This window comes from Echinops telfairi, unplaced genomic scaffold (assembly GCF_000313985.2).
Source record: "Echinops telfairi isolate 266 unplaced genomic scaffold, ASM31398v2 ScPeMD7_36;HRSCAF=134, whole genome shotgun sequence".
NCBI classification, from domain to species: Eukaryota; Metazoa; Chordata; class Mammalia; order Afrosoricida; family Tenrecidae; genus Echinops; species Echinops telfairi.
Window position 1 is genome coordinate 4,214,717 of NW_022103934.1, and position 11,310 is coordinate 4,226,026.

Consider the following 11,310-nt stretch of genomic DNA (forward strand, 5'->3'; position numbering starts at 1 on the left):
CAGGAGTGCTTCAGGGGACTTAGGAAGCTTTTTGTACATCCTGCAAGCCCTGATGGCATGTAGTGTGTTGTGTGTAAGGCTGCTAACCTCAGTGTCAGCAGTTCAAAACCACTAGCCGCTCCCCTGGGAGAAAGATGAGGCTTTCTATGCCTGTAAAATGTGACAGTCTCAGAAACCCACAGAGAGAGTCTACCCTGTAAGACAGGGTCACGCGACGTTGGAATTGACTTGATGGCCTTGGGTTTGTTTGTTTTGTGAGTGGGAGGGCCCAAGCAACCTCTCCCACCGTTTCTGCATCCAGTGCTTTGATGGGGCCAGTGGTTGGGGAGCAGGGTGAGTGAGTAAGACTCCCTGTCACCCTGGGATGGATGCCACACCCAGCCCCAGTCTGGTAAGGCTCCGGTCGAGGTCTGACCTTGCTGCTTGCAGCTGAGCGGACATCGGTAGAGGTTGCTCCCTAAGGGGGTGGTATTTGAAGATTATGGTGGTGGTGATGGCTAGTTACCTTGTATAACAGAAGGAAACCTTGCCTGGCCCCAGGCCATGTTTCTTCTCATTGGAAGGTTTGAGCCCACCGTTGGGGCCCCTGGCTCCTCATTGCCAAAGGAGGGTTCCCCTTCCTTTTTTGCCGACCCTCTACCTTACCAAACATGGTGCCTTTTGATTAGCATTTGTCTTTCTTGGCCTTACATACTGAAAAGGTAGCTGGCACAGCGAGCCAGGTATTGAACTGCTAACCACAAGGTCATTGGTTCAAATCCAGTGGCCACTCCAAGGGAGCAAAACGTGGTTGTCTACCCCCATAAAGATTTAAAGCCCTGTAAACACTCAGGGACAGTTTTACCCTGTCCTCCAGGTCACTGTAAGTCAGAATCAACCCGAGGACAGTGAGGATTTTGTGCGGTTATTGTTCCTGGCTGAGGAGTCCATCCCAGGTCAGCCAAACTTTGCAGTAGCGGTGGAGCACTGTAGAGGGTGAATGTTGGATTCTGGGCCCGGGATACACGTTTTATAGTGTGCTGGGGCGGGAGGGGGGGGTTTGCTGTGTGACCCTGTGGGGGTGGTTAAATGAGAGAATGTCTGTTGGCCGGCTTCACCAGCTGGAATAGCAAAGGTACGCGTGAGGCATGCAGGTTTGGGCGTGTTAAAATAGACTAGGAACATTGGCTTGAGGGCATCCCCCCACCCCCCAAAAAAATATGCTGCATGCACATTGTCTTAAGAATGTGTTTATGAGAGTAGCCTTTGGTTTGGTTTTGAACAATAGCCCCAGTGGTGTCATGGTGAAGCGTTTGACTGCTGCTAACAACAACAAAAAGTTGGAGCCTTGGGTGAATCCACCCAGCGTTCTGTGGGAGGAGGGAGGAAGGCCCGGCCTGGTAGTGTGTTGCCTGCAGAGATAATGGGCTAGGAAGCCCTGTGGGGTTCTAAGAGTGGGGATCGACTCTGTAACACTCAGCAGTAGCTACATGGGGTGGAGACATTGGAGCTGAGGTCCTGGAGAGCGCTGCCCTGGAATCCCAGAAATGCGAGGAGGCCCCCCCCCCTAAATTGCGGGGGTGGGTGGGAGAAATTCCTGTGCTCCAGGCCAGCCGCTGCCCCTTCTCTGGGCCCCTCCCTAGTGAGGCCCAGGGCCAGAGTGCCCCTCGTGGCCCCAGGCGCTGCCACGCGGTCGCCCAAGTTTCTCCCAGGCTCTCCCTGCGCGCGCCCAAGCCACTCAACCACTGGTTGGGCGGCCTGCGCCCGCGGTGGTTATCCTTTTCTTTATGGGCTGCAAGGTCCCGCAGGCGCCAGGCCACCAAGCAGGGTCTGCAGCCCCCAAGCCTCGACTCTTCGCAGCTCGGGCTGGGCTCCGCGCGCGCTCGGGGCGGGGCCAGCCCCGCAGCCCGCTGGCCCATTGGCTGAGAGCGAGGGCGGCGCTGCGGCTGACATTACCACCCGGCCTGGATTTCGCGGAACGGAATGGAGTGCTGTGAGCGCTTTGTGGCGTGCGGACACTGGGCGCTTGCGAGGGCGGGGCCTTGTCCGTTTCGGGTACGCCCCCTTCGGCCCCGACCCGACCAATTCTGGAGCTGCCATAGAAGGGGCGGCCCCTGAGACCCCACCCACTTCGTGACCGTAGGTCTCAGAAGAGACTCCGCATCTAGATTTTGAAGGCTGCCCAGTAGCTAATCTGTAAGCGCGTGTGGGGGCGGCCCTAGCGGGTAAGGAAGTGTGTGCTTCCCGCCTGCTGTGCCCGCGCTTAGCTTCCATGGCTAACTCCCCTCCCGCCCCCAGTTGTTGTTTACCGGGCATCACAAGGTAGCCTGCAGGGTGGCCCAACTGTCAAAAAGGCACCCACCATTAAATCCTTGCTTCAAAGAATTAAGAATTTCCTGGCTACTTGCTACCGTTGCCCAGGGGCTGCCACGACTTAAACCGAACCAGGAACCCCTCCGTGGGGAGGGATGGGGAGTGCTAGAGAAAGACTCTGAATGGAAACAAGTAAATAAAGGAGCTTATAAAAGACACGCTTGCGGGGAGAGCCGCCCAATGAGCGCGCCCATAACCCGCAGCCACATGACGCAACTGTTCTTTTGGAAATTTCTGGAAAGCAGTTATTTTTTTTCTCGAAGATTCGATCTTGATTTTTTTTAAGGCAGAGTGGAAAAGGGATAAGAAAATTTTATCAACAAAAGTCCTTCGGTGGAAAATTAATAGTGGTTTTTACTATTTAGCTGTTTCTATAAAGACCAGGCTGGTTTGAATTTAAAAAGCCAAGGACCAGAGGAGGGGGAGGGGGCGGGGGGGGGTGGCTGCATTTTTGTGTGCGTGCCCGTACCCACCAGTTGCAGTTTTAACCTGGCTCTGCGGCTTACTTGAAGGTTGTACGTTCAAATCAGCCTGGAGACACTGCAGAAGAAAGGTCTGGTTTTCTACTTTTGGAAATTCAGCCTCTGAAAACCCAGCCAAGGGCAGGTGTGGGGGCAGGGCTCCGCTCGTCAACTGCTTTGCTTTGTTCCTTGTGGGCTGTTACTTTTGTGAACTGTTTTGTTACTTGAGCCAGTGGAAACTTTTTATCTTGATGTAGTTTAAGAATTTAGGCAAAGTTGTAAAGGTTGTATCTGGGTTCCGTTGTTCAAATTTTGCCCCCGTGGTTTGCTATTTAAAAAAAAAATCTTTGCTAATTAACACATGCATACAAGCACCTTGTATCCACAGCAAGTTTCTTTAGATTTCGAACAAAGGTCCTGGTGGGGTGCCGCTTCGAGCCCCACGTGCAGTGGTTTAAAGCCACCCGCAGCAACGGGAAGAAAGGCCCGGTGATCCGCTTTCTTAAGGACTGCTGCTGTTGGGTGCCCTCGGGGCTCCTAGCGGCCCCGCGCGTGACAGCCCCGCCGGGCCCCCACGCGGACCTTTCCGTTAGCCCCGAAAGCAGAGCGCTCCTTCCTACTCCTCGCGCGCGGGGTCCGCGGGCTGTTGCAGGCTTGTCCGTTCGCGGTCTGGGGCTTCGGCGGCGTGACGTTTTCGGAGAGTGCTACCAGTTACTTTAAGGAGGGACAGCCACCTCCGCAGCACGGGGTTCTTGTGTTTGATAGTGTGCACACACCCCCACCCCCACCCCCGCGCCCGTTACTGGTGACGCAGGGGTGCGCACGGAGTCTCGGATTCTCCAGAAGAAATCCATCTTTCCAATAAGTCTCAGCGCACACAACGCAAACCCGGTGGCAAGAACGGTTTTATGCCACAGGACTTACACTCTTGGTGTCTTCGTTAGCAAGAAGCGCCGCTTCCTCTCCTGCCCCCCCTCCCTCGCCCCTCTCCACGCTGTTTTCCTTTCTTCTTGCGGGAAGGGGAGGGAGTGCGCTCCTTGTGGGCAGAGGCATGGAGCCCGTTCCTTGAGCTCCGACGCTTGTTGAGCGAGCACGAGAACCGAACCGAGACGCGCACGTCTTTCAGGGCGGGCTGGGCCGCGGGCGTTAATGAAATGGCAGTGCATAAAGACCCCACGCTCCTGAAAGCCTGCTTCGAGCCCTTAGCAACAACCCCCGCCCCATGCCGAGTCGGTAGGCAAAGGTGATTTGAACCGTGAGCGCCCTTGGGAAAACCCTTTCAAGGTGTTTACCGGGATCTGGGTGGATCCACCGTGTGTTGACTGCTGCGCCTGGCCCTTGTCGGCCATTTCAGAGCAGGTCCCCGCCACCTCCCTCTGTAGTGCCCAGGGGCTCCTCCATTTGCCCTACCCTCTCTTTGCCCAGAAGCCCTGGCACCCACGGCCCCCGGTTTTGCCCAGGAGCCCTGGTGGTGCCGTGATTAAGTGTTCAGTCAGTGGTTAACCACCGAAAGGGCAGTGGTTTGAACCCAGCCCCCTCTCCGAGGAAGAATGAAGTGGCACTCTGCTTCTGCAAAGGTGACAACTTGGGAAACCCTCCGGGCAGTTCTGCGCTGCCCTGCAGGGCGGGCACGGTGAGTCAGAATGGACTGGCAGGCAGTGCTTCTCTTTGGCGTTTGTTGTAGTTCACTCTTCTAACACGCCGGGGAATTGAAACCATACAGATTGTAGCTTTCTCAGACAGGCTTGCTATTTTTGTTTGGAAAAACGCAGCGTTTAAGATCCTTTCATGCCTTTTCCTGGCTCATTTCTTGCTCCCAACGGATGCTCAGTGCCCCCTAGCTTGTTTATCCCTGGATGCGCAATGCCCCTTAGCTGGTTTATCCCTTCACCAGAGGGATAACCTTATCAAAACATTACCAACAGGACTCTGTAACAAGCATGTGTCAAAGATACAGCTAATCCACTAGCCTGAGGGGCCGCAGTCAGTAAAGCCCCAGGGCTTATAATCATGGGAATTAGTGCAACAGAGCCGCCCAGCGTCCCACCAGGCAGTCGGCTTGCCATCCTCTGTGACAAGAAGTGCCGGTCCACGGACCCTTCCAGGTGCTAAGACTCGACGACAGAGTGTCGCCCCTGAAGCCCTTGTCGGCGTGTCTGTCTAGGTGGTGGCTGGGGTGCTGGCAGCGATGCTGTCCACATTTCCAAGACCAGCGGAGCCCCCGTGGTGGGCGGAGAAGAAGGGAAAGCAAGCCCTGGCCCAGGCAGGCACACTGCAGGCTCCCAGGGGAGGCGCCCAGGAGGGAGGGCCCAGCCAGGGACTCTCACTTACCAAGGATGGTGAAGATGGCTCAGAACCCGGGATGCTCCTCCTCCTGCTGCGCTCGGGACCCCACCAGCCAGCGGACTCCATGGCAACTGACAACAGGGCCTGATAGCAATCAGGGAGCTAACCCCCAATGATCCCTTCCACCACCTGCCTTTCTAAATAAAGTTTTATTGGCACTCAACCCCTTTCCTGGGCCTGTTGTCGGGCTGCTCTCCACAGCCGCTGGGGCTGGGCTGAGCCTAGCCTCTGGGACAGAAATCCCTAGGCCTGCAAAGCCATTAGGGAGTGGCCCTATACTGGAAACTTTACCGGAAGCGGAGCCCCTTCCTCAGGCTCCTGCTGGTCCCAGGCAGTTGGGTCATTTCTGGAGCATTGTCCAGGCCGGAAGGCTTCTGTGTTGGGGAAGTTTTTGTTAGGCCATTGCTGACGCCTCTCTTGAATTAAAAGGCTGACCTCCAAGCCAGGAAATGGGCCCCTTCCTGCTCTCCCAGGCTCGCCAGGATGGACCCCAGAGGATGCCTCTGGCCTCATTGCTTCCTCCCATTGAATTCCAGCCTCTGGGCCCTGCAGACCGAGGAAGTGGTGGCGGGGATAAAAAAAGAAACAGAACAGAACGGTTGTCCTGTGCTGCCAGTTGTGACGCCTAGTGACCCTGTGGGGCAGACAGACTGGGAGACCTGCCCCAGAGGGCCTCTCTTGTCCGTACAGGAGCAGACTGACGGCTCTTTTCTAGAGGGAGATGCTGAGTGGGTCCGAGCCCCCAACCTTTCCGAGAGCAGTCAAGGCCTTAATCACCACACCACCAAAACAAACAAACAAACAAACAGAAAGGAAAGCAAAAGAAGAAACCCGAGCACTGTCAATTCCCACTCTCAGGGATCCCAGAAGGCAGAGCAGACCTGCCCCAGGGCTGCGGTCTCTGCAGAAGCCGGTGGACACGCTTTTTTGTGGAGCAGCCGGTGTGGTCAGTCCATGACCTTTCTGTTCGCAGTTGTGCGCGCTTCCCTGCTGCACACCAGGGCTCCTGCCCATTGGCCCCCCCACGTCTAACCAACCAACCAAGAAAGAAACACTGCCTGGTCCTGGCTCCATCCTCACCGCGTTTCTGTTTGAACCCATTGTTGCAGCCGCTAAGTCGGTCCATGTCTCCCTCTTTATCTGCCGCCCCTCCATCTTACCAAGTGTCATGTCCTTTTCTGATAACCACCCAAAGTCAACACTCAAAAAAGCTCTGCGCTGCAGCTGATTCTGACTCCCAGGGACCCCATAGGACAGGGTAGAACTGCCCGTGTGGGCTTCCGAGACTATAACTCCTTATGGGAGTAGAAAACCCCGTTTTCTCCCTCAGAGGGGTTGGTGGTTGAACTGCTGACTTTGTGGTTAGCCCAACTCGTGACCACTACGCTGCCTGGGTTGCTGTAGCTGGGGTCAGATGCACCTTCCTCCTCGAAGCGACATCTTTACTCTGCAGCGCTTCAGAGGTGTCTTGTGAGGCAGTGTGATGGGAGCATCCTTTAAGGAGTCCTGGTAGTGAGATATTGGGCTATTGACCATGAGATCGGCAACAATTTGAAACCACCCGCCGCTCCTCAGCAGAAAGAGGAGGTTTTCTACTCCCGTAAAGAGCTACAGTGGGGGAGGGGGGGGAGGGCAGTTCTACCCTAGTCGTTTGGTGTCCTGACTTGCTGCTCCCTCGAGCATTGATTGTGGATACAAGTGAAATGAAATTCCTGGCAACTGCACTCTTTTGTTCCTTCATCCGGATGTCGTGCACTTGTGAGAGACAGTGGACTCCCGACAGCTGTCGCCCGGGCTGTGTTCTGAGAGCCAGTGTCCCTCCAACAGGCAGGGACAGCTGTAGCACCCAGGACGGTATCTTCCCAAATGGCGTGGGAGCCGTAAATGGCATCGGAGCAAGCTGCTTAACTTTCCCGTGCCTCCGTCTCTTCATTTGTAATATGGAGATAATCGCATATCTATTTCCTGGCCGTGCAGTCCCGCTGGCAGAGCCAATTACGAAATTCCCCGGGCAATTTGCAAGCTGGTTGTTAGACACAGCTGCTAGTGAAAACGAAATGGCACGGACTTCGCTGTTCAACTAGTTAACGTCAAAGACGAAGGCAGGCCGGCTATGCTCCAAGCCGACCATTTCCTAACGATCTTTCCACGGTTGACTTTTGATTGTATACTTGGGGTGGGTGGGTCTATTTGCCCCTGTGGTGTCTGTGTGGTGGAAAGACTACAACATGGGGCGCAGTTCTGGCTCTTAGGTCACCTCTGGGCTTAGAGACATCGGGCGGCAGCGGTGGGTGCCCTTGTTAGCTGCCGTCGAGTTGGCACCTGGCCCTGCGCCATCATCTCAGCCAGTGGTCCCTGCCCGAGCCCCTGGTTGTAATCACTGTGTGAAGTTCTGTGCCTCTCAAGTCAGGGGTCTGGGTGGGGGTGGTCTCCTCATGGGGTGACTGATGGATGAGCTTTTTATTGGCTACTTTTTGGAAGTAGCCACTCCACCAAAACCTGTCTACCCTGGGTGACCCTGGTGAGACTTGAAATGTCGCTGGCATGGCTTCCAGCATCACGAGTCACCCGCCAGCCACCTGAGTGCCACACACTGCCCTCAGTGGTGGGACTTCACTCGTGTTTGTTTGAAATTGGCCCTGGTGGCAAATGCCACAGATCAGGGCCTCGCCCTGCCCTGATACCCCCTAACCCCCACTTTAAACCCCCAAACCAGACCCGTGGCTGTCGAGTTGATTCCTGCTCTCGGAATCAACTGTGCGTGCGTGCGTGCGTGCGTGCGTGCGTGCAACGGTGGTCCCTGGGGAAGACTCGTTGGCAGGCATCTTTATGAGAACCAGTCACTAGGCCTTTCTTTCATGGTGCCTCTGGATGAGGTAGCACCTCCAGCGTGTAGGTTAGCAGTCCTGCCTGAAACATTGGCATCCCCTTAGGGACCCACCTACGGGAGCAGGCGTTGGGGGTGGGTGGGGCATCAGTGAGTTAAGCATGGCTGAGGCTGTGTGTATTTTGCTCGGCGTTCGTGGTGCTTTGACATCCGCCTTGCAGCCAGGAGACGGACGGAGCCGCTGACCTGCCTGTTCTCTCTCTCCCTCTCTCTCTCTTTCCCACCAGTGTGTCCTCCCATCTGCAAGTCGCACGGCTGCACGGAAGAAGGCCTCTGCTGCCACAACCAGTGCCTGGGCAACTGCTCCGAGCCCGACGACCCTACCAAGTGTGTGGCCTGCCGCAACTTCTACCTGGACGGCAGGTGCGTGGAGACCTGCCCGGCCCCGTACTACCACTTCCAGGACTGGCGCTGCGTGAACTTCAGCTTCTGCCAGGACCTGCACAACCAGTGCAAGAACTCTCACAGGCAGAACTGCCACCTGTACGCCATCCACGGCAACAAGTGCGTCCCTGAGTGCCCCTCCGGCTACACCATGAACTCCAGCAAGTGAGTCTGGGTGTTCAGGGGTGGGAGGGGGGCCTGTGGGGTGGAAGGGGTGCTGAAGGAACGAGCTGAGCATGAGGGTGGCCGCTGCGGGGAGACTCCAGTCCCTCAGTGCCAGCTGCCAGCCAGGGGACCCCAACTCCCCGAAGCTCCTGGGTGGGTCACATCATAGGACTTTCAGTCTCCGAGTTCTCAGGTGTTCACTGCCGGGCCTTTCTTCCGAGTGGCCTCTCGGTGGAATTGAACTGGTGCCAGCTTTTGGGGCAGTAGCCGAACGAGGGATTCACAGCTGCTTCCTTTTGGCTCCCAGGCTTCAGCCGGAACTCTTCAGACTCTGTGTCTGAAGCGTCAACAAGGAAGTCTTTCAGGCTCGGGGGATCAGGTCCCACAGCCTCTGCCGAGACCACTCAGCTCTGCTCTCGTGACACAAAGACGGCCACCCCAGGGCCGGGCCACTGCCCTGGAGTCCGTGCTGACTCTGAGCGGCCCTCCAGGGCATGCATGGCCCAGCTGCCCTGTAGGTTTCCCAGGACGGAAACCTGTGTGGGAGCAGACATCCTCCCCCCGCCTGCTCCCCAGGAGCCCCTCCTCCAGCAGGCAGAGGGGACTCAGTATGTAGTCAACCAGCCCTGAGGTCGGTGACAGGTGGCTCTCAGGTGGGTCCATCCTGGGTGGCACCACAAGCACAATGTGGCCCCAAGGCCAGTCACCTGTGACAAAATCAGAAGCAGATGCAGGTGTGTCCTGAGGGCTGCGTTTGTCTTTGGGGCCGAAGGACAGTCAAACGACTCAAACAAAACTCAGAGCCATGGAGTCGAGGCTGACTTACAGCCACCCTGTAGGAGAGGGTCGAACCGCTCAGGGGTATCTGAGACTGCGACTGTTGATGGGTGTAGAAGCCTCTTCTTTCTTTCAGTAACGTTATAGGAGCCTCCGATTTTGCAGGGGACGTGGCATTGTCTAGTTGGGGGAGAGATTCTTCCCTGGGGTGGTTTGCATCCCCAGCAGACAGGGATACAATGCCCTCCCAAAAAGAACATCCCAGCCGAGCATGTTCTTGGTGCTGGGTATGTCTGGGTATCTAGGTGTGAGAACTCTGTTCTGAGCCCAGAGAATAAGGCTTCTAAGTCCTGTCACCTGGGGCCCTCCGCAGCGACCATCTGTCAGGCCCAGTGGGAGTCTCACATGGGTACTACTCTGTGCTCACCCTGAGCTCCGTGGGTGTTCTCTCTCTTTAGCCTCTTGTGCACCCCCTGCTTGGGCCCCTGCCCCAAGGTCTGCCACCTCCTGGAGGGCGAGAAGACCATCGACTCGGTGACATCAGCCCAGGAGCTCCGAGGCTGCACCGTGGTCAACGGCAGTCTGATCGTCAACATCCGGGGAGGCAGTGAGTCTCCTGGCGAAGGGCCGGGGTGGGGGGTGGGGGTGAGAGGGAGACTGCTGTACCGAGACCCACTCTGATGGGTGGGCCCCCACACCGCCTCCCAGACACTGCTGAGTCCTTCCTGACTCTCGGTGGCCCCAGGTGTGCAGATGAAAACTGCCCCATCAGGTTGCCAGGCCTTTCCTCTGAGGCCCCCCCAAGAAGCCTTAGCAGCTCGGTCAGCGATAGAGCACCGAACCATGTGCAGCCCAAAGAGACCCCGATGCGCCCTCCCTGAGTGGTCTTCACAGCGTCCATTCCTGGTCCCCGTGGGCTGGGCTCCAGCAGGGGGCGGCTTCCAGTCTAGAAACCAGCAGTGGAGTCCTGACCCCTGCCCTTCCCCCAGAGGGACTGCTTGACCAGGCGTGCCTTCTCTCTCTCTCTTTTTTTTTTTGGTGGTTGAGATACAAATGTATAAGACAGATACTTGCCAACTCACTGCTTGGCACATGGGGTTCAGTCATCATGGACAGCCTCAGTCTCAGGCCTTCAAGGCCCACCCCGAGTGTGGCCGGGGTGGAAACGCAGCTGTTGTTAGTTCTGACCCGTAGCGACCTCACGCACAATGGAAGGAAGCACTGCCCAGTCCTGCGCCATCCTCAGACTCTCTCCTGTGCCTGAGAATCATCATGACAGCCATGGTGTCAGGCCATCTCTGTTTTGCCCCTGCACTTTACCAAACATCATGCCCTTCTCCAGAGACTAGTCCATACTGACAGCATGCCCAAAGTATGGAAGATGGAGTCTTGCCATCCTTGCCTCTAAGGAGCACCCTGGCTTCCGATACAGATCGGTCTGTCCTTTTAGCAGTGTGTGGTACTTTCAGTATTCTTCTCCAGCACCACAGTTCAGACACATGCATTCCTCTTCCATCTTCCTTATTCAGTGTCCAACTTTCGTACGCATACGAGGTGATTGAGAAACACCATCGCTACGGAGGCCTTGTGCGGCAGATTTACCCCCGCAATAAGTCTTTGATCTCTTGACTGCTGCTTCCCCCAGGCCATGGAACTACTTCCTGAGAAACTCACTGGCTGGTCTCTTCTTTCCTTAGACAACCTGGCAGCCGAGCTAGAGGCCAACCTGGGGCTCATTGAGGAGATCTCAGGCTATCTCAAGATCCGCCGCTCCTACGCGCTGGTGTCTCTCGCTTTCTTCCGGAAGTTACGTCTGATTCGAGGAGAGACCCTGGAAGTCGGGTACGGGTGCCTGTGCACCAGTAATGGATTTTGTGGATTCAAAACATTTAGTGGCATGTGGGGGGTGGGTCACATCATAGGACTTTCAGTCTCCGA

The 11,310-nt window shown here is 56.3% G+C and overlaps 1 protein-coding gene across 1 annotated transcript in view; it reads left to right on the forward strand.

The window, feature by feature from the left end:
* The window catches only part of INSR (insulin receptor), a 134,077-nt gene that overhangs the window by 79,760 nt on the left and 43,007 nt on the right, over positions 1-11,310 (forward strand). Inside the window, exons 3-5 of the mRNA XM_045290315.1 lie at positions 8,274-8,595; positions 9,831-9,979; positions 11,070-11,214. Coding sequence (XP_045146250.1) covers positions 8,274-8,595; positions 9,831-9,979; positions 11,070-11,214 — 616 coding nt within the window. The remainder of the gene's footprint in view (positions 1-8,273; positions 8,596-9,830; positions 9,980-11,069; positions 11,215-11,310) is intronic.